Source organism: Chiloscyllium plagiosum, chromosome 20, assembly GCF_004010195.1.
Source record: "Chiloscyllium plagiosum isolate BGI_BamShark_2017 chromosome 20, ASM401019v2, whole genome shotgun sequence".
Lineage (NCBI taxonomy): Eukaryota > Metazoa > Chordata > Chondrichthyes > Orectolobiformes > Hemiscylliidae > Chiloscyllium > Chiloscyllium plagiosum.
This window is the reverse complement of record NC_057729.1, coordinates 43,129,263-43,153,379: the sequence shown is the minus strand read 5'-3', so window position 1 is coordinate 43,153,379 and position 24,117 is coordinate 43,129,263. Positions and strand designations below refer to the sequence as shown.

At 38.9% G+C, this 24,117-nt stretch overlaps 1 protein-coding gene across 6 annotated transcripts in view; it reads right to left on the bottom strand.

Moving 5' to 3' along the window:
- rbbp8l (retinoblastoma binding protein 8-like) overlaps positions 1–24,117 on the bottom strand; it is a 102,407-nt gene that overhangs the window by 50,622 nt on the left and 27,668 nt on the right. For 5 of the 6 annotated variants that reach the window (XM_043710629.1, XM_043710625.1, XM_043710630.1 and 2 more), the window contains exons 5-12: positions 23,370–23,482; positions 23,204–23,279; positions 21,809–21,975; positions 18,243–18,307; positions 15,822–15,964; positions 13,790–14,243; positions 10,652–10,760; positions 9,668–9,729 (exon numbers count right to left, since the gene is read on the bottom strand). In XM_043710629.1, coding sequence (XP_043566564.1) covers positions 9,668–9,729; positions 10,652–10,760; positions 13,790–14,243; positions 15,822–15,964; positions 18,243–18,307; positions 21,809–21,975; positions 23,204–23,279; positions 23,370–23,482 — 1,189 coding nt within the window. The remainder of the gene's footprint in view (positions 1–9,667; positions 9,730–10,651; positions 10,761–13,789; positions 14,244–15,821; positions 15,965–18,242; positions 18,308–21,808; positions 21,976–23,203; positions 23,280–23,369; positions 23,483–24,117) is intronic. The other variant, XM_043710631.1, reaches the window with a different exon arrangement.

Here is a 24,117-nt window from a genome sequence, read left to right as displayed (position 1 = left end):
CATGGCAAGTATAAACATAAATCATGCCCTATCTAGTTTCCTGCTCCAAAGTGGGTATATGTTTCAGCCCAATGTTTCAGGCCAATGAAAGGCAGAACCTTCTGCACTTTGTTCTTTCGAGAAGAGTGAGACCATAACTGATCTTGTAAGGTCCAGCAAGTCGAGTATCCTACAACTCTCAGCTGGCAGCATTCACGTCCTCAGCATTCTTCCACATTGCTCATCTGGGACAGGAATCTGACTAAGCAGTTGCAACTTGGGAGTGAGTCATCAGTCTTCGATAAAAGCAGAGAGAGGCTTTGCCACCACACAGAGAGGGCACAAAGTGAGACAAGGAATGAGTGCAAAATTGGGAATTTTATACAGATGGGAAGTCAGACGAGGGAAGGTTTTTTTTTCAGTCACCAGTGGCTACAGAATGTTATTTGCTTGTCTCTTTGCTATTACTTTAAGTGTCTAAATGAATAGCTAATTGAATAATTAAATGTGGGTATTCAGTTATGGCAGCATTAGTGGTGAACTTTGATACTGCAATATATGTGAATCTGTAGAATGTATTGCACTTTCAGAAAATCATTTCTAGAATGACTTTTCATTTAGAATAACTTTGGCTCAGTTATGAACTGGAGTCTGAGTTGCAGACATCATGGAGCACTAGGAAGGGGGAAGGTTAACTGAACACTTCATTCCAAGAAACAGACACACCTCTTCGGTTTAGATAGAACCTCACAGTTGGCCAATGGTCAGGGACAGCAGAGTGTGACTGCTAGTCAGGCAGGCAAACGGATCCAGGGTATAGTGATAGAGTGTACTCAGCTATTTTACCAAAAGATATGAGGTATTTGCTGCCTGAGTGGATGAAGAGAAGGAATGCAGGGTGAATGAATAAATTTACCAGAGAACTCTTGGTGCAGGATACCATTCAAGTGTGAAGATCAAAGACAAACATGGCAGTGAAAATGAACAGCATTCAGGGGGTCGGACTCTGTTCTCTGTGCTGTGCTTCTAGTCCTGTGCTGGGTTAAGGGCCTCTCCTCATGGTGGGCAATGGTGTTGGTGTGAGTGGTGCATCTAGTTGTTATAGCCTCTGTAGAAGCAGGAATGATGCTGTGATGAGGGATTTTGAAAAATTAGGATCCAAATTAAAATGGTGACATCAATGATAATAATCCCTGGGTCGTTACCTGAGCCATGTGTTAATTGACAGAGGGTGATGCTGATCATAGAATTAAATGCATGGCTCCAAGCATAGTGTGGGAAGAAGTGACTTTTGAGTTACAGGGCATTGGTGCCAGAACTCAGTAAAATGTTCTGTTCGGATGGGCCTCACTTAAACTGAGTTAGAATTAGTCCTGACAAACCATATAAAAAGGGCTGTGGATAATGGTCAGAGTGTTTGGGTTGGTGGCGCAGTATTTCAGAGGAGGAAGATTGAGAAATCTAAACAGAAAAGTCAAGGCAAAAACACAGTGCTGTTTGTGAGGCAGGAAAGGATGGAGTTCAACAGTAATTGTCCATCAGTAATTTCCATGCAAGGAGTAATAGTATAGAAAAAAAGGAGGTTAAAGATGCTCTACTTGAATGCATGAAGCATTTGCAATAAGATAGATCAACTAATGACACAAATAGATCTTTGGACATCTCTGCAGGAATTCCTCAGCATAGTTCTTCGGCCCAACTATCTTCAGCTGCTTCATCCCCTCCAACAGAAGGTCAGAAGTGGGGATGTTCGCAGATGATTGCACAATGTTCAGCACCATTCACAACTCTTCAGACACTGAAGGAGTCCGTGTACAAATGTAACAAGATCTGGATAATATCCAGGCTCAGGCTGACAGTGGCAAGTAACATTTGTGCCACACAAATGCCAGGTTATGATCATCACCAACACGGAGCAATCTAACCACTGCCCCTTGAAATTCAATGGTGTTACCATAACTAAAACCCCACTATAAACATTCTGAGAGTTAACATTGATCAGGAACTCAACTGAACTCACCACATAAATGCAATGGTTACAAAAGCAAGTAGGAATACTTTGGTGAGTAACTTAGCATTTTACTCTGCAAAGCATGTCCATCATCTACAAGTCAGGCATGTGATGGAATACTCCCCTCTTGCCTGGATGAGTCCAGCCCCAAACAATACTCAAGTAGCTTGACACCATCCAGGACAAAGGAAGCTGCTTGGTTGGCACTGCATCCAAAAGCATCCATTTCCTCCACCACTGATGCTCACTAGCAGCAGTGTGCACAATGAGATGCACTGCAAAAATTCACCAAAGATCCTCAGACAGCACCTTCCAAACCCACGACCACTTCCATCTGGAAAGTCAAGGGCACCAGATATATGGGAATACCACCACCTTTACGTTTCCTTCTAAGCAACTCATCATCTGACTTGGAAATATATCATCATTCTTTCACTGTCCTGGAATTCCCTCCCTAATGACTTTATGGGTCAACCCACAGGAGGAGGTAGACTGCATTGGTTCAAGAAGGCCACCTTCTTGAACCACTACCACCTTCTCAAGGGCAACTAGGGATGGGCAACAAATGCTGGCTGAGCCAGCAATGCCCACATCTCACAAAATGAATAAATTAAAAACTTAATAATTTAGACCATAAAGAAGGAGGAGAAACCTCTGATGGGTCATGATTCTTTGAGAACGTCTGTCAGAAACAGGAATATGGAAAAGGAAACCACGCCAGGACCCACAGAACCCATGACCAGTGACACAGAATTTCAAACTGGACAATTAAACTTCTCAGCTGATGATGACAAGTAATTTAGATCTAGTTACCATTATATTCTAAGGCTTATGCAAATACATATCTGGGACATTAACCTGAATTTTCCCTTTACAAACCATAAGGCTGCTGTCTCAATTGATTTAACCTGAGGGCCACTATACCACAGGCAAGAGGAGAAGTTGAGAGGAGAGTCCTTTATGGCAACCTCAGCTAGTGATGGGAATTAAACCCACAATTCTGGCATCATAATACTTTGCAAACAACCATCCAGACAATGGAGCTAAACCAACCCCTTTCACTTTACAAATGTCGATTGACCTGCTGAGTGTTTCTAGCTTTAACTCAGAATGATTATTTTTATGTACTGGGTGATTTCTTTTTTCAATAGGGTGAACAGAGCTGTCACTCCCATTTCCACATGTTGGATATTCTAAAGAGAAATACAGTCTTAAAGCTTCTTGCTATGTATGTGATTAAAATGTTCTTTCAGATTTCTAATGTAATTATATTATATATATATATATATATATATATATATAGAGATATGCATTGTTGCAGATCATGAACCAAAACACTAATTTATCATGCTGTCATGAGTAAAAATCCAAGGATTTTTTGCGTGACTAGTACTGAGAGGATGTTTATCCAAGTGGAGTGATAAGTTGGCAGAGTAGCTTTACAATGGATTTCCTTTTCAAAAATTTTATGATTCATCAAACAGTGAGGGAAGTTTTCTTCTGCACAATTGGGCAGCAAATAATTGAGTGGATGGAGGTATATTGAGCAAAACTGTGAGGAGAGAACCCAGACTGAACTTCACTTGTTTCTCAGATCACTTATGTTGAAGGAAAAAGCCAATTGGGCAGAATCTATTAAGGACTTGCAGTCTTCTGCGCTTACGTTTCCTCTGTGCACTCTGCTCATTAGTACAAAGCTTAGATAAAAAGCTTTCTGCAGTGTGTTTTTGTCAATACTATGATTTTGGAATAACAGACTACATATTAAAGCAATTGTCTTCAGAATTTAACATTCGGTATAACATCTAAAGTTTAACATTCTTTTTACTAGCTTATGTTATAAATTTCTGATCTTAATAGAATTATTAGTCATTTGTTAAAAGCTGGCTATTGCTGAAAAAACAGATTTTGTCAAAGCTATTCATTATGCACTTATCAGAATATTTTACAATAATGCAAATTCAAGCAGAAAACTAACATTTATACTGCATGAGAGTATTAATTGTTTGGCAAATCAACTTAGATTGGTAGAGAGTGTACCCATTAATGCTGATTGACAATTAACAGCCAGGCTTTGATGAGGTTGACAAGGGTAGGTCAGGGCATTGGCCTGAGAAATGAACCAGAAAATTTTGTGACTTATTTTGTTGAATTGAAACTGGCACCGTGCATGTAAATTTTTTTTCTGCCTGCTATTTATGCTCTATCTTATCCATGACCAATTCTGGATACCAAGAACTGGCCAAATGTTTGCGAACAAATTGCTATGAGTTTTAAACAAATTCTCCATTTACATGGTGAAGGACATTTTCACATTCATGAAGGCCATACAGACCTTGCATATTGATAGCAATGTAGTGTCTATTGCTCTTTTTATACTGTTAGCTTACTCACCAAGGCATCACTCAAACAAAACCACAGATATCTGCACTGCAACATTATGTCATGGCAGCCTAGATCTGCCTCCATTGCATTAACCAGTATTCAATGAACTTGTGAAGTCAGCAACTCACACAGTTGAAATCAGCTTCAACAATACCATGTTTGCCAAAATAGATGAAGTTTCTGTGGGACACCATGAGGCCTAGCTCTTGCAATCATCTTTGTTATAATTCGAAGATGCCAGTGTTGGACTGGGGTGTACAAAGTTAAAAATCACACAACACCACGTTATAGTCCAACAGGTTTATTTGGAACCACTAGCTTTTGGAGCGCTGCTTCTTCATTAGGATAACCACCTGATGAAGGAGTAGCACTCCGAAAGCTAGTGCTTCCAAATAAACCAGTTGGACTATAACCTGTTGTTGTATGATTTTTATCTTTGTTATATTTCATGAGAAACGTGTCTTAATAGAATGTCATCTAACTTTACATTCCTTGCATATTTCGTATTGATAATAAATTTCCACAGTACACTTGAATCTGTAGTTGCATGTAAGAATTTCCTTACGTGTATTAATGGACTCTATTAAGTTGACCAATCATTGTCAATCTACCTGGTTGCACTCAAACTTCTGCACTCAAACTCGTATTTGAAATGGAACAGTTAAATGGGCTTTCCTTGATAGTTAAGAAATTGGCCAGGGGTTTCTCTGCTACTGTCTACCACAAACCTACCTTTACTGGACAGTTAGGATCCCTACAATCCTACACCATAAGACTAAACTTACTGGAAATCTCATAAATAGCCATTTATTCACCATCTAAAATAGATGCCAAAATAGGGTACAAAGTTATCCAGTAGGATTACGGCTACCCTGACCAGTTCACTTCTCACTGTATATTGTGCAAATTCATGGAAGGCCCTAAAGCTGTTGGTTAATCGTGGTCCCGAAAAGCCCCCAGTCTACCTTAGATTATCCCAGATAAGATAACTTAAAAGTTAGAGCACAGGTGAAGATACCTGTTTTTTGCTGTTTCCATGCAGAAGCAACTCAAGTGGTTTTTGCTTTTAACAGAATGGTGCTGTCAAGACAAAAGGACATGCTGCCTATCACATAAATGAGTCAGATGGTCTATGAATTTCAGTATCAATGTGATGCCAGGTTTATGGGTCATATGTCTATAGATTATCAGTTTATATGAAACAGCGAGTCCCTTCAGCTGTTTGCAACAAGAAAGATACAAAGAAAGATCAAGGATAGGCCACTTGGTCCTTGAAGCTCACTCTGCCATTCAATTGGATCATAGCTAACCTAATTTTAATCTCAACCTCACATTCCTGCATACCCCCGATAATCTTTCGTCCATGGTAAACAAGAATTCATTTAACCTCTCACTTAAAAAGTATTTAGGATTTTAACTGTCCCTTGATTACAAAACTTGTGATGTTTTGTTTAACATTAGATGTGACTCTGCAACAGGATAACATTTGCTGGATGATCCTGAATGGGCAAGGAATTACACTGACAACTGATTACTGACTGTTGTTAGGCTTGCAGTGTCTTGCACCAACCATTACTTTAAAAAAAAATTAACCTACTTTCCTAATCAACCTGTTCACAGATATTATTGCATACCTCTGGAGCAGGTGGGACTTGAACTCTTGCTTTCTGGCCTAGGGACACTACAACTATACCATAAGAGGGCACACCATTACTAGAAACTAAAAAGCCACCATAATCCTACCAGATCATAGAGATGCACTCTCATTGAAGAGAGATGACTGGTAGTTTAACCTGAGAGTCATCATACTTTAGGTAAGGGGAAGAGGTTGAGGAGAGTCCTTTGTGGTACAACTTAATTATCGGTTTATATAAATCACATTAAATAATTCCAGTGAAATAAGATTTTGAAGTGATAAAGATTTTGAAATAGCAAGTATTGATTCACTTTAATATAGATTTGGAGAGGCAGACACACCGTTTCAGAAAGATAGGAAATTCCTACAGCAATATGTCCTGGATGCAACAAAAGGACAAGCAATATTGAATTTAGTAATGGATAATGAGCCAGAATTAATTAGTAATCCAATTGTGTGTGAACATTTATCAAACAGTGATCATACATGATTTAGTTCAATGTAGTATTTGAAAGCAAAAACCATGGATCAGCTATGAGAGGTTTTGTTTTAGGTAAGGCAGACTTTAACGAGATGAGACAGAGACTGTCCAAAGTATATTGGAACAATCTGCTAATGGATAGAACAACTGAAGAACAGTGGAGGAGGTTTAAAGAAACAGAATACAGTTGTTTGACACATTACAGAACCAGCTTATACCCCTAAGAGGGAAAAGCTTCACTTCACAGAAAAAAAAAGCCATGGACAATTAAAGGGATAAAATGAAAACAAAGGGCACACAAAAAACAGCACAGATCCTGCTGAATTGGAAAGATACAAAATCCAGAAAAGGGCCATGAAGCAATTTATAAGAACCACTAAAAGGGATTATGAATGGAAACTTCCCTTGAACATCAAAATCAATAAGAAGAAAGGTTATGGTCATACAAAGGAAACAGTGATCTGGAGTATTAAAGGCTGAAAGAGCTGGGATTGTCAATGACTATGGGGAAATGGAAAACAGGTTGAATAATTACATTGCCTCAGTATTTACAGGAGAAAAGGTGGATAGCTTGCCCTCAGTCATTTGAAAATTAATAGTGGATTAGGAATAGGGACTAAATAAAATTAAGGTAACTTAAGTAATCCCCGAGACCTGATAATTTCCATTAGAGGTTGTTAAAGGAAGTAGGGGGTCACAAGAATCGGCCCTCTGGATTGGAAGATTGCACTTGTCACTCTGCTTTAGAAGAAGGATGAAAGCGGAAAACCAGGGAATTACTGACCAATTCACCTAACCCCTGTGGTGGGGACATTCATGGAGTCTAGAATCAAGGATGATGTAACTGACCACTTTGAAAGTTTTCAGTTAATCAGAGAGAGCCAGCATAGATTCATGACAGGTAGATCATATCTAACATTGTATTATTTGAAGAGGTGACTAAGGTAGTGAACAGCGAAATGTCTATGAACGTTGTTTATATGGACTTTCTTTATTTGATAAAGAATCAATGTAAGAGACTGTTAATTAAGGTAGAAGATCACGGAATTGAGGGCAAATTATTGACATAGCTGGGAAATTGGTTGAGTGGCAGGTGACAGAGACTAGGACAAATGGTATGGACTTAAATTGGCAAGATGAGACCAATGGTATCCCACAAGGATCTATGTTAAGGCCTCAATTACTCATGTTAGTCATTAACAACTTGCATAATGGCACAGAAAGCCATATATCAAAATTTGCTGATGACACAAAGTCAGATGGCATTGTAGACAGTGCAGATGATAACATAAAATTACAAAAGGATATTGATAGACCAAATGAATGGGCAAAACTGTGGTTGATGGAGTTCAATGTAAGCAAATGTGAGATCATCCATTTTGGACTAAAAAAGGATAGTTTGGTGTACTTTCTAGATGTTCTGAAATGAAATACAGTGAATGACCAAAGAGACTTGGTGCATAGATCTTTAAAATACATATACAGAAAGTAATCAAGAAAGCTACTGGAATATTGGCCTTTATATCTATAGGACGGGTGTATAGGGATGCAGAAGTTATGCTCAGGTATACAAAAGCCTGGTTAGACCTCACTTGGACTCCTGTGCGCAGATCTGAGCACTACACCTTAAGTCTTGGAGGGAGCATAACATAGGTTTATAAGAACGATACCTAGACTTGAGGAGAAATTATGGATGTAGAATTTAGATGGTTAAGAAGTTATCTGATCAAAGTCTTCAGGAAAATGCAGGATAGATACAGATAAATTATTTTCCATCGATTGCAGAATCTAGAACTAGGGGGCATAGTCTGTGAATTAGGGCCAGACCGTTCAAGTGACATGTTAGGAAGAACTTCTATACATGAAGGGTGATAGATGTTTGCAACTCTCTTTCCCAAATGGCAGTGAATGCTAGATCAGTTGTTAATTTTAAATCTGTGACAGATAAAGTTTGTTAGGCAAAGGTATGAAGGGAGATGGGCCAAAGATAAGTATATGGAGTTAGGCCACAGATCAGCCATGATCTTAGTGAATGGTAGAACAGGCTTGAGGGACTGAATGACCTACTCCTGGTTCTATGTTGCTGTGGAAGAAAATTGCCCAACTTCTCTCAGCTGGTACAGATATTGAACCCTTGCTCTTTGTATCACAAACCAGCCATTCAACCAACTGTGCTGAGCTCAGTTCCAAACTCACAAGGTTTAGAATGGAACCATGTACTCTAAAGGATGCAAGACCAGAAATTAGGGAAATCCATGTCGTAAGAATATTGGCCTTCAAAACAATTAGAAATTTCTAACATGCATATGTTGATTTCAATTTCTACCTACATATAAAGTGAAGATCTCAACTGATAGGTTTCTGGATTTTTTTTTTAAAACCAGTTCTGATTTGGATATAATTTTGAAGCTACAAATATTGAAACATATGTAGCTGTTCTTTGAAATCAGAAAAAAAATGTACACATCCAGTGCCTATTTTAATGCAACAAAGAAGCTAACAATCATTCTCGCATTCAGACAATGCCCTGACTAATCAGAGTCAACCTGCCTGGTTTCAGATTTAGCAATGCCTGTCTGTTAACTGACAGTCGGTGTTAATGGTTAAATTCTTCATGGCACAGTCTCTAGCTGTCAGAGCCCACTTGCCAACAAATTAGCGTTCTCCTCTCATGTGGTTAGCACTGCTGCCTCACAGCGCCAGAGACCCAGGTTCAATTCCCGTCTCAGGTGACTGTCTGTGTGGAGTTTGCACATTCTCCCCGTGCCTGCGTGGGTTTCCTCCGGGTGCTCCGGTTTCCTCCCACAGTCCAAAAATGTGCAGGTTAGGTGAATTGGCCATGCTAAATTGCCCGTAGTGTTAGGTGAAGTGGGGAATGTGTCTGGGTGGGTTGCGCTTCGGTGGGTCGGTGTGGACTTGTTGGGCCGAAGGGCCTGTTTCCACACTGTAAGTAATCTAAATGATGTTTTCACTTTGAATTTGTATTCCTGATGAGTACATGACAAAAACTTTGATGAAATGTCTTTTCACAGATGTAACAATGTCACTGTGAAGAACAACCACGGACATGCCAAGGAATGTCTTTATGTTTCATTCATAACATTGCCATTTAAAAGTGCTGAGTAATTCTCACTTATGGATCAAGGTACATCCATGCCTTAACTTCTGTACTAACCTCACATTGAGGGGGATCATGCATATCTGGCTGCATGTTCAAAAATTGCAGATGAACTTCCACTGAGGAGGAAGAAAATAAATACGTTAATTACACTGCAATTTATAAGCTTTATTTTAAATTAGAAGATAACCAATATGATTTGTGGCGATTTGCAGTTTCTGCTCTCTCTGAGGGAACTTAGGCAATTTTCTATTACAGGGATTATGTTGTTTATTGGAATAGCTTAAAACAAATACAAATTTATTTATCAACACTAGCCATCTTTATCACTTTAGAATCTTACTTCATGAGAATTGTTTAATGTGATGGATGCAAATACATAATTTAGCTACACCATTAAGTAAACCCAGCGAAGTATTAGCCTGATGACCATCTCAGAAAATTTCTGGTCAAAACATACCATGACTATTTTATTGACAAGATTATAGGGGTGTGTTTCTAATAAAGAAAACAATTTAAGTTAACTATAATTTTATTTTGGAAAGGCTGAGCTTCTGAAAAAGCTGCATATCAGATAAATACAAAGTATTTTTCTTTATTCATTTATGGGATGTTGGCATCGCTGGCTAGGCAGCATTTATTGCCCAGCCCTAATTGACCAGAGGGCAATTAACAGTAAATTACATTGCTGTGGGTCTGGAGTCTCATGTAGGCCAGACCAAGTAAGGATGGAAAATTTCCTTCCCTAAAGGACATTAATGAACCAGATGGGTATATATATATGTATGTATGGTATATGTAAATCTGGTAAAATACAAGATAGAACACTTAGGTTTACCATCACCAAGTAAACTTTTATACCACTATACTTACAAATCACTCTTAGATAGATAATATTATTTCAACATTATATCCAAATCAGAAAGAACTTTTTTCCCTACCCCTTAAAGTTGAGATCTTCAGTTTACGTGTGGCTGGAAGTTGAAATCAACAAATAAATTTTAGAAATTTCTAATAGTTTTTGAAGGCCAGTGTTCTTACCACTTGGATTTCGGCCATTCCTGGTCTTGGGTCTTTTAGTGCATAGTTTCATTCTAATCCTTGGATTGACATCTGGCTCTCTGGATTTAGAATTGCTGTCATATTGTGCCTGCAAGGAGAGTAGCTGATCCTACATCTCAACTCATTTAACACAGACACTACAACACACTTTTCAGTTAACATATAAACTTAAAAAATTATTATAAAATTGCAATAAATTGCACAACATGCTATCTTATTTTAATTGTATGGATAGCAGTAACTATAAATTGTCTACTTAATTTTAAAAACTTCCTTATTTTTAATTGCACAAAGTTCTGTTATGCCAACTGACCTGGAATGAACCTTCCTCTCTGCTTGTACTAAAACATAAAATAAATAAAATGTATTTGCTAGTATTTGATTCATATGTGAAACAGTTTATGTGATAAACATTTTCACTTGAAAGCTAAAATATAATGCATATATGTAAATAAATTGTTAACACTTACATTTAGTATCAATTGTAATTGCAATTGTGAATGGGTTCCCCACTCTGCACTATTAACATTTTTGTGTGACTAATTGAAAATAATTCCCAGCACTAAAATACTGAGGTGCTGGTGGTTTTGAGCTGATAATTACCATAGTTTTTGACAGTAAAAATCTTAGAAAGTTACAACATTAATCACAAAGGTGGGTGTGATTATTTTCCACTCATGTCACATGTTTTTCATTTTGGTTTAATAATTAGTTTCCCTTTTCCTAAAGCTGTTTGTTTATCTAACAAGTTTTATAGGTTAACATGTATGTGATGGAACTGACATCTGATGCAGCTTAATAAATGATGGTAGAGCAGTGGGAGGTAAAATGTGAACAATGTAATTGTTAACTCTTTTAATTATGGCATGTCTTTGCTAAAATGTGAATGCAAGAATAACAGTGAAATGCTTTAAGTGCTTGTCAGATACTTTGCTGAGAATAATTTCTAGCCTAATGTTATGCAAGGTTGTGCTTATTTACCTTTACATTTTTTTCCACCTGGCATTGTGGACCTACCTACATCAAATGGATTGCAATGGTTCACAAAGGCAGCTCATCCCTACCTTCCTAAGGGCAATTAAGGATGGGCAACAAACAAAAAAAAAGAATGACAAAAAAAAAACTGGAAAAGGAAGTTAAACCAAACCAGTGTCTCATCCACAGATTTAAATAGATTGCACTCATTGTATAACAGAAGAAACACAGAACGCTATTACACAGGTCCAGCAGGTAATCAGGAAGGCTAATAAATGTTGGCCCTTGTTTCAAGGGGGTTGAAGTATTTATTCATTCACTGGATATAGGTGTTACTGGCCAAGCCAGTTTTTTTTAACCACTCCTAATTGCACAGTGGGCAATCAGTGTCAACCACATTGCTGTGGGTCTGGACTCACATGGAGGTCAGATCAGGTGAGGACTGCAGTTTCGTTCCCTATAAGGCATTAGTGAACCACTTGGGATTTTCACGACAATCAGCAATGGTTTCATGGTCATAATTAGATTCTTAGTTCCAGATTTTTGTTGAATTCAAATTCCACCATCTGCCCTGGCAGGATTCAAACTATCCAGAATATTACCAGAGTCTCTTGACTAGTGATAATACCACTAGGCAATCACCTTCCCTATGATTAAATAAGTAAGTACAGGTATCCCCTAAGTATAAGAGTAGGGAAGTCTCACTGCAATTGTACAAGTTACTGGTGAGATCACATCTGCAGTGTTTTGAGCAATTTTTGTCCCCTTATTTCAAGAAAGTTAAAAATCACACAACACCAGGTTATAGTCCAACAGGTTTAATTGGAAGCACACTAGCTTTCGGAGTGTCGCTCTTTCATCAGGTGGTAGTCTAAAAGCTAGTGTGCTTCCAATTAAACCTGTTGGACTATAACCTGGTGTTGTGTGATTTTTAATTTTGTACACCCCAGTCCAACACCGGCATCTCCAAATCATGACTATTTCAAGAAAGGTAGCATTTCATTGGAGGTAGTTCAGAAAAATTCATTTGGATGATCCCTGGTACAGAGAGATTGTCTTATGAGCAAAGGTTAAACAGGTTGGGAGTCTACTCACTGGAGTATAGAAGAATAGGAAGTGATCTCATTGAAACATATAGGATTCTTAAGAGGCTTGACAGGGTAAATGCTGAGAGAATGTTTTCCATTGTGGGAGAGTCTAGGACCAGAGGGCATTGTCTCAGAATAAAGGGGTGCTAACATAAGATTGAGATGAGGAGGAATTTCTTCTCTCAGCGGGTCTTTGGAACTCATTGCCACAGAGAGGTATGGGACAGATTCCTTGTGTATATTTGAGGTTGAGCAGATAGATTCTCAACCAGTTCGGGGAATTGAGGGTAATAGGGAAAATACAGGAAAGTGGACTTAGGGAATATCAGGGTGGGGGGGGGGAGGTGTGTGGAAGTGAGGACTGCAGATGCTGGAGATCAGAGTCGAGAGTGCAGTGCTGGAAAGTTCACAGCCGGTCAAGCAGCATCCAAGGAGCAGGAGAATCGATGTTTTGAGCTTCTTGCTGATGAAGAGCTTATGCTTGAAATGTCGATTCTCCTGCCCCTCAGATGCTGCCTGACTGGCTGTGCTTTTCCAAGATCACGCTGTCGACTGAGGAATGTTAAATCAGCCATTGAATGGCAGAGCAAGCCCGAGGACCAAATGGTTTACTTCTGTCCCTATTTCTTATGGTCTTAACATCTATGTTCCCTCTAGGTTTTCCTGCTGTTGTGCGTATCTCTGAAGTCATGCATCGCAGTAACCTTTGGACCGGAAAATCAATGCATCTGTTGACAACTGGATTGCACAAACTCTTTGAGTGTCTACAGTGCCAAGTGGCTTAGAGGGAACTTTGCCCATTCTATCTGCTTCCTTGAGTTTTGCTATTTAATTGATTGAAAAAGTGATGAAAGGTGTCTTTCATACTCAAGCTTTAATTTTATATCTTTGAGCTTCAGAGATATTTAACCAATGATATCCATCTACAATTGACGATTCCCGATTGCTGGTATAAGAAATTTATGTTTAACATTGAATAGGACTGTTCAAAAATGAAGATAACAGTAATTCCAAAGCACTAATATTTTATTCTTCACAAAACACGATAACACACCTTAATGTTCAAATTCTTGTACACTTTGTCTTCATTGTCACTCAATTTTAATCCATCTTTAGGGCTTGATACAATCTGTGTCTTGTCTTTAGTGGATGCATCCACATTCACCACCTTTTCGACTGTTTCATAAGAGTATGAATTGTCCTGGGAATTTCCACTTGCTAAATTATTGTGAGTGTGTTGTTTCTCTGCTGGCTCTTTGAATCTTGGTTTCTCAGACTCAAATTGTATGGACAGTTTACTTCTGTCAGTGGACCAAGATGGCAATTTGATTTTACTGTAATCTGATAAATCCAAAGGTTTCTCCACAGAGCTGTCAACCATTTCGTCAGTCTTTGTGCAGAGAAGAGATGGATCCTTTCCTTCTCCTTCATGTTTTTCCATTGTCATGACTGGCTGCTCTAAAAGGTGTCTACTTCTTCTCCAGTCTTTAGCAAAATTACATACCTCCCTGCAGTCAGGATAAGAAAATTGTTATAATGACATCTGGTCAACTAATATCAATGTTATGGTATTCAGATAATACTATTCAGTTTATCTATCTCCATATTTATATTCTATGATCAGCTCTTAAAATCTGTGCATTCCAACATTTTAGTTGCATAGAATCATAGAATCCCTACAGTGCGGAAGCAGGCCATTCAGCTCATTGACTCCATACAAACCTTCCAAACAGCATCCCACCCAGACCCCCCTCCACCCTATCCCTGTAATCCTGCATTTCCCATGTCTAATCCACCCAGCCTGCACATCACAGGGGGAATTTACCATTGCCAACCCACCTGACCTGCACTTCCTTGGACTGTGGGAGGGAATTGGAGCACCTGGTGGAAACCCACACAGAAACGGATAGAATCTGCAAACTCCTCATATAGTCACTCGAGGCTGGAAACGAACCCAGTCACTGACCCTCAGGAGACCATTAAAAATAATGGTTAAGGACTGGCTCTAGAGGTCGTGCTCTTATTTACAACCGATTTTATTTTGACAGTGAGTCAATGCGGGGATTGGAGCAGGTGCAATGGAGATGGGATCAGAAAGTGACTCCCACTTGTGGACATCCCAGCAGAATGGAAACCATTTTTTTCTATGACAAGGCCTCTAACCTGCAATGTGAGTGTGAACTTTTAATGATGTTGTAATTGCTCTTGAATGGTATCTGTCGAACTATCAAGTTGTCATGCTATTTAAGCAGCCAGCCATTTTAAATGCGTAAATTAATTATCTGTGCCTGTAGTGTGTGAGAATTGAGTAAAGACAGTTGTAGCAGTTTCAGTTGTGATTACCAACAATACCTTAAGTGTTATAATTTTAGCATTATCAATGTTTGCCCCTCAAAAACGCATTGTGGGTTCTAGAAGTTCCCAGATTTATTGACAGCTCCAAATGGCCATGGAAAGTCTTGCTCCCTTTAATGTGAGGGTATAAACACAAATGTTTATTTTCTAAGAGATCTGCACTCTGCCAATGATATGTACTGAGTGAGTTGGTGTGGAGTGTGTAAGGACAAAAGGTAGTGGCTTGGGGCTTGAATTGGTACTAAGTTGGCATAATAGTCAAAGGAGGTGCAGAGATGGTTGGAGAACCTGGGCTGGCACAGGGGTATTACGAATTTAAGAAAACATCAGGGCTGAAATTAAGAGAACCAATGCGTCATTTGAACAGTTTGCCGTGGCAGCCTCTGTGGCCACCTCTGATGTGCATCCAGGGGGAGGGTGCCCTGACTCCATCCCATATCTGACCCCCAGAATGAAAATTGCATCATTTGAAGTACTTGTTCCCCAAGAAAGTGCACCACGTTGGGAAATTTCCTGACTCAAATTGCAAGTCTGGCCCAGTTGTCTATTATGCAGGTACACAATTGTTTTGATGCCTTGTCACAGGCACTATTTAGCTATCCTTTGAAGGTGCCTGGGAGACCAATCCCTAAATGTCACTACTTGAATAATTTATTCAAATGTTTATTAAAAAGTAGCCACTTGGCATCTTTTGTTGCCGACCTCCTGTAGCAATATGAAATGTTACATACTCATGCTGCCTATGTTCATGGCTTTTCATACTGGACTGTGCTGTAGCAGCATCTCTCTCCGGTGTATGGCATGATCCAGCACCAGCACCAGCACGCACCACTGCTATCGTTCCATGCAACTGGTTCGATATTCTTTGGGGATGCTAGAATCAAGAATGACTGTCTTCAAGAGTAGTTCTGAATGAATGTTTATTGCAGCAACACAATTGCAGTTAATAAGCAAATTAATTTGTGCTAATAGTACAGGATACCCTTAAAAGTTTAACATTGTCTAGATTCACAGCACGGTTCCAATTCCTGTAATGGCTGTGGTGGTTCACAAAGACTTGTCACCTTACCAAACCATACATATCCAATTTTCTCTGTCTAACAGAGAAAGATGTCTATAGTCTTTTTTGTGAACTTTGGCTGCATACCATCATCTACATGTGTAGAGAATTCCTATAATGTAGAAATAGGCCATTCTGCTCATAAGTCCACACTGACCTTCCAAAGAACATCCCATCCGGACCTACCCCTCTCTCCTATCCCTGTAACCTGACATTTCCCTTGGTTAATTCCCCTGACCTGCACATCTTTGGACTGTGGAAGGAAACCAGAGCACCCAGAGGAAACCGTGCAGACACGGGGAGAACATGCAAACACCACACAGGCAGTCGTCCGTGGCTGGAATTGAATCCATGTTCCTGGTGCTGTGAGGCATGCAGTGCTAACCATACCATGCCACCCGGTATGCTTAATAGTATCATATTCCCATAGTGAGTACTACATTGTTTTAACCATGAGACATGGTACCTTTGTGTGAGTGGACAAATAATCCTAGCAGCCTGAACCACTAGCACTGAGATAATGAACGCAGCTAACGGCTGTGAATTTGGATTCAGTATTTAAAATACTGGAAATGAAGCCAAAGTTCGTATCTATATTTATGTCAATACTCCCTTTCGTTTTGTTCAAAAATATTAAAAAGAATGATCAATGAACTTTGAATGAGCAGCTGATTGTCCTTGAAAGGTTTATTTTTGTCTGGTCAGAACATTCACTTTTGAAGAGAATTTTTAAAAAGTGACCGCAAACATTTTGACTGTCAAAATTGTCCTTTAGCTGAGGAAACTTATTAACAGTATCCTTACCCCATTCTGGACTACATGTAACACCAACATGTCACTGTGCTTGACAATTAATACTTGATAGAGTCAGCGTCATAGAAATGTACTGGAAGGAAACAGACCCTTTGGCCTAACTTGTCCATGCCGACCAGATATCCTAATCTAATCTAGTCCCATTTGCCAGCACTTGGCCCATATCCCTCTAGACCCTTCCTATTCATATACCCATCCAAATGGCTTTTAAATGATATCATTGTACCAGCCTTTACCAATTCCTCCAGCAGCTCATTCCATACACGTACCACCCTCTGCGTGAAAATGTTGGCCCTTAGGTCTCTTTTAAATCTTTCCCCTCTCACCCTAAACCTATGCACTCTAGCTCTGGACGCCCCCCCCCCCCCCCCGGGAAAAGATCTTGTTTATTTACCCTATCCATGCCCCTCATGATTTATAGTACAAAGCTATTTATTTCTGACTGATTAATTGTTGCAATTTCTATACATTTTCCATTTCCCACATAAAAATAATCACTGCAATTAAAAATAATCGCATGGATTGTTGTCAGATGATTCAACATGCTGGGGTGATAGCTAAGTGTAAATATGACCTATTAACTTTTGCATCCAATTTATTAAAGGGTAAGCGATCTTGCCTGCTGAAACTGGGTGAGTGAATGGGCTTTGGTTCTTGATTCTGGCCTCCTCTGGCTTGACATTTCACAGGGGCCTGTAGGCTTACTATGCTTCATGCTGGCTTTGGGCTAGAAACTGTCAGACGGTGGGCAACTGACCCACGAGTATAAAGGTTTACCAGGTCTCTCACTGGGAACCATCAGTTTGAGACTGATGATACCTGTCTTGTCCCTCTGCCGCCTGACGCTCACCATGACTTGAAATCTGGGTTTAAGAGCCTGAGGTAACTTCTTTTGGATTTAATTAGATGCTATTTATAAGGGATGTGTGCTCTCAGTCTGTAATCTTGTTTTTTTTTAATTATTGTAGTGAAACATAAAGGAAATGGCTAAAACTGCATCATTTAGATTATGTTTTGCCTTAATTTCCAAAGGTATGTGAACTTGCAATGTAGCAAAAACAAAGGCCCAAATTCTGCTCTGGACCATTGTTAAGTAAATCTCATGCAGAAGTTATACTTTATGTTGTCAGTCAAAATGCATAAAAAATGTAAACAATACATAATGGACAAAATCAACCATCATCAATAACATTATGTCATTGACTTTGTAAAACTGTTTGCTCTTTGACTTGTATTTTAAATTGCTAGAAAGACAACAATTAGATAATTTCATACTTACCAAGTCAAATAATGGTATCTCAGATACATTTTGGCAAACAGACCTTTTAGGGGCAGTGGAGCTATCTAAGAGTGAAATGAAAATAAGCAAACATTAAGATCTTGAAGGAAGTTTTCACCTCATTGTGCAAAATATACAAATGTGCACAAAAAGATGTCTAAAAATCCATTTGCTTCCCTTATTCTCAACTTCAATGTATATCTATGACAGCACTATTAGCTGTGGTGCATGAACAACACTCTTGCTTCGGAGTTTGAAGGATATTGGTTCAAGTTGCATTTTGGAGATGTTAGCAAAAAGACTAGGCCAACACCTAAGTGACACAATGAGGAAGGGCTGCTGTACCTCTGGGTGGTGGGGAAGGGAAATAACAAGGTGCAATCTGTCTTTGGGAATAAGAAAAATGACTTGATAGGTTTTTCTGAACACCAGAATAGAGTTCCTAATACAGTCCCCTGCAAGTTTAGGAAATCCACATACAGGTGAACATTGCAGCAATGATTGACATTTTCATTGAAAGTTCCATGCTGTGTGTTTATATATAACTCTAATCTTCATTTACATAAGCAACATGCTCTGCTTTAAAAAGGCAATAGTACTTGGTATAATGAGTGATTGTTCTGATGAGGTGATGAATGTAGCTATGCTTATGTACAGTAATGCAAAAAGGGATCACTGTCTACTCACTCAGGGTATCACATGCTTTCTCATCAATGCTGAAAACATTCACAGGTGTTCACAGCTATCTACAATCTTCTCCTCTTCCTGAAGGTGCTAAAAACCTAAGGTTAAAAAATACTCCTTTTTTTTGTTTAACCTGTATTTTGTGATTAAAATGTGCAGAGAGTTTGGCTGCTTTTGCTTGGCTATTAAGTGAACTCAGTGTAGCAGGCAAGGTCCATGAGAGCTGATAACCTTTTATATCACACAAATGGGGCTGAATGTTCCCATTTTTAAGAATTTGTCAAGTAAAATTTGTTGTGCCTGGTCTGTCATAACTTGGAGCGACTCTTCTCACACATCTCCCACTCTTAAGTCTGGGAGAATCAGGAGAAGCAGGAATGGTGGAGGCCACCTGCCTCCGTTGTTCAATAAGATCATGGCTAATCTGCCCAGGCTTCAACTCCTCTGCCCACTCAGCTCCTCAGAATGCTCAACTCTTCATTATTTCAACGATCTGTCAACCCCTCTTTAAATTCTTTCAGTGATCTAGCCTCCATAACCTTTCGGTAGAGAATTCCAGACATTCATTACCCTCTGAGGGAAGAAATTTCTTCACCTCTCAATTTTAAATGAATGCCCCCTTATTTTGTTCATATGTGTCCTAGTTTGAGACCCCCACTAGTGGAAATATTTCTCAACATCTACCCTGTCAAGCTTCCTCGGAATCTTAAATGTTTCAATTACATCACCCCTTATTCTTCCAAACTCTAATGAATAAAGTCCTAAACCGTTTAGCTGTTCTTGATAAGTGAACCCCTTCATCCCTGGAATCAGCCAATTAATGTCTTTTGAAATACCTTCAATGCCAGTCCATCCTTTGTTATGGACAGAGACAAAACTACACAATATTCCAAGTATGGCCTCACCAACATTATGTACAGTTGTAGCAAGCTTTCCTTATTTTTCAATCCAATCTCCCAGCAATAAAAGCCTAAATTAATTTTGTTTTCTTAATTGCTAGCCACACCTGAATGTGTTTTTGTGCTTCATGCAGAAGAACACTCAGATCCTTCTGCCCAACACAGTTTTTAGATTTTCTCTCTCTCCATTTAAATAAATCTGCATTTTGATCGCTTCTGATCAAAATACATGACCTGACACTTTCCTCCATTAAACTCTATCTGCCAATTTTTTTGCTCAATCACTCAAAAATTTCTATATCTGCTTGCACAACCACCTCATTAATTTTGCAACTGGGCTTCTGGTGCCTTTCTGGGGAATGGTATGGCTCAAGAAGCCGGCAGTGCCCTCCTCTGTGAGGACCTGACAACGTTCATGCAACTGTCATCATATTTGAAGCTTAGCTGCACACCACGTCAGATGGTGTAAACCAGGTACAACAGTTCACACTGTAGCACATGGAGTCATGGACAGGAATTCAGTATTTTTTCCAGCTGACTGCCACAGGAAGCCACACACCACCAGATCCATACAGTCTGGACACAAATTCGAAGTCCAAATCAGTGCTGCGTCCTAGGTGAAGCAATGCAGGAAAGTCAGTGATGTTCTACACTTTACATAGATAGGCGCTACCATTGACTCTCTGTTACATCAGTCACTGAGCTCCTTTCAGCCTACCTCTGCCATTGCATACATCACCTAAGCTCATTGACTACAACTCTCAGTATTGCATGCATCAAGTCCATGCAATACCTCTTATTCATTGCATCCCCCCAAAATACATCTCAGTGCTTCCTACTCAATCACTAGGGACACTTCACTACCTCCCCTGCTTGTGCATCACCGATAATGGGCCAATGAATTAAGTACTTAAGCCAAATGCATCAGTTGGGGTATGCTCGCTACAACTGCATCTAGTATGACATCCAAATTCAAGGTTTAATCTGTTCCCAAAAGGAAAAAAATCCAGCAAATTACTCCACTCACTTTGCATGCCATGTCAACCATTCTTATTGACTTTCAATCCCCAATGGCAAGGTTTCAGTTTTGTTTCAGTGTGAGTGACTTGCCAATTCCACTTATCACACACAAATTACCCCATCCTTCATGTTTTCTTCTGTGATGCTATCCCTTTGATCTCTAGACTTCTCAGTCTTCCTCCTTTTATGCAATTAATAATGAAATGTCCTTGTCTTGGTTGGCCCTGCCCCCTTCCAATGTACTGTGACCTGTTTGAAACATCTCCACACTTTCCCGTGTTCCCAGTCGCCTTCTATTCATTTTGAGGTTCCATTCTTTCCCTGTTATCATTCCCTTATCAACCCAATTCAAGGAAGCCCAACCATGGACTTGAGTTGCCTGCTTTTGCCAGGATTCTGTGGGCTGCCCCCTGACCATTACTGACCAAAGCCTTGGAACTGACCATAGCCCATCTCCCTGTAAGGACAACTCCAAGCGAGTATGGTCCATACCTGAAGTGATTTCTTCACAACATCTTGACTAATCTACCGTAATTAGCAGACTGGTAGCACTTGATCCACAAACTGTGGCCCAAACCTTGGACTCCAAGGATATGGATACCCCATGTACCCTGACCTGTGAGGTTTAAGATGAGATGACTTTATGGATATCTCAAGCACTTACTTATGAGGTTGAACTTCTGACGCTCAAACTAGCCTCTTGCTGAAACTTAATATGTTCAAGATGTAAATTAATTAAATAAGTTTATACATTTTACGAGATTATTCCAGGATAACATGAAATAAGATTATTGCAAAAATCAACAGAAAACGATTAAAAATGTTTTCATGTACTCAAAGATTTAAATTAATAATTTTATTGGAAGAATGGAGGCATTTTTCCTTCCACAGTAGAACTGCTGAAACTCAATAGTTTAAAGTAAGCATGTATTAGCTATTAGATACATTCAAGAATCACTGTACCTTCTATAAAAGGCTTAGACTGTTGCTTAAGGCTCTGATGTTCCTGCATAGAACTGAATGAACAATCCAAACTTTGTTTCCTTTTAATATTCAAGGGTGATTCTGAAGGTGTGGCATTGTCTGACAAAGAACGGCCTCCTCTTGGATACACTTGACTTTGCCTAGCACTGTCAAATTTCATAAGGAAAACACGTACAAATTCATTACAGTACACTCAAAAGAAAAAAAAGTGCTATTACTATCAAACAATGACAAAGTTTCTTCATGCTCTTCCCATATACTATTGTAGAAAGACTGGGGTAATTAGTAATCAAATTTGTCTGGCTAAGAACTAATGAGATTAGGTTGAACAACTTATTGATTTATGAAGTACACAATTGGACAGGATATAAAGTGGGTGGCTAGTTTAGTTTCGTCAGTTGTCACTGTGAATATTAAATTACATTCGTCCTCTTCAGTATGAATGTATTACAAAACAGAATATTCTATGTATCAAGTCTGTACATGTTTGCTTTATTCCATGAGCTATTTGTCTTATTCCACTGTTTGCCAAGCTTGCATATACTTTAATTTACCTTTATGACTTAACATGAAATGATATTATACAGTAATTATCTGATTGGCTTTATAGGCATACAAATCAACTTTTTTTTAGCAACGTTTCATTTGGGAGAGAACTCCATATTCAAATAACTACCTATGTAAGCATTTTCTAAACTCCTCATTTATCTCTTCTGCTACCATTATGCAACTGCAGCGATGAGTCACAATTTACTCTTACATATCTCTGAGCACCAAAGTGACGTCTACTGCAGCAAACACAAGTTGCAAAAGGATGGGAGATTGGTTTACCTCCGATACTGAGCCAGCTGGTAACTTAGTCTTCTGTAGGAACCTTGATAAACACACTTTACCTAACTCTGTGGTATTCTTCCACAATTTTCTTTGCACATTTTCTTAGTGACCATTTGTGGTCTTTTTAATGGCAACATTTGTATGGTTCACTGTCCAGAAAATTAGGTTTTAAATATCACCAGTCAGTAAAAATTGGAAGAATGGAGGCATTTATCCATCCATGATAGAACTGCTCAAACTTAATGTCAACAGACATGACAGCTGATGACATTTAGCCACTCCAAATGAGCCATATCATTCAGTAATGTTCTGTAATATGAGTTGTTATAATCCTTAGTAGCAACTGAATATATCTGAGTTCATAGGAGTCGAACCATTTGGTGTAAGGACAAATTTAGTTCACACTTCATGTGAATAAATAATTGTTTATATTGTAAATTTTTTGTAGGAAAATAAATGGCATTAAACCTCTGCATGGTAAGAACTTGTAAGAATATTTTGACATGGCTAATATAAAAAGGACCAATTGATTTTACTCACTCCAAGAAATATTTTATCTTTCTCAGTTCTTGGTGAAGCATTTTGTTTTCTTCTTTCAATCCGCTGATTTCATTTGCTGCAAAATGTCCAGCCAGAAGCAAGTAAGATACAATAATATGAAAAACCAAGTAGAAAATGTGGCAATATAGAGATTTGGCATTCTTACTGAGAATGGAAATATGTTGAAGACTTTGAAGTTGAGAATTTTCAAATTCCTGTTGTTTTTTCCTGGCCAGTTCCTGGGTGACTGTACACCTGTCACACAGACCTGCACGTAACCTAACATTAACTTTTGGTTAGTGTGTTACATTGATTTAAGGTGTAAGATATATAAAGATCAGACCTGTGCAGAATATGGTTGGATCAAGATTCCAAACAAGTATAACATAACTTTATTATCTTTGGATGTATGCCCTTAGAAGTAAATCACAGAATACCATAGCATTTTAATTGTTGACTTACGATGTTGCTTTTAATTATCTGACCATGCACAATTCTAAATTCCCTTCCTATCTGGATTTGTTACTTATTTTCTAAAGTATAGATCATCTTCTTATTTTTTCCTATGCATATCAGATAACATTTTGTCATTTTAAACCACAACTGCCTCACATTCTACATAGCTATGGAGAAGGAGAGGATTAGGCAAAATGGGAGGATATATAATTGGGGAAGAGGAAACTATGATGCGATTAGACATGAGTTAGGAAGCATGGATTGGGAGGAATTGTTCCATGGTAAAGGCACTATAGACATGTGGAGACTGTTTAAGGAACAGTTGTTGCAAGTGATGAATAAATATGTCCCTCTGAGACAGGCAAGAAGTGGTAAGATAAAGGAACCTTAGATGACGAGAGCGGTGGAGCTTCTCATCAAAAGGAAAAAGGTAACTTACATAAGGTGGAGGAAGCTAG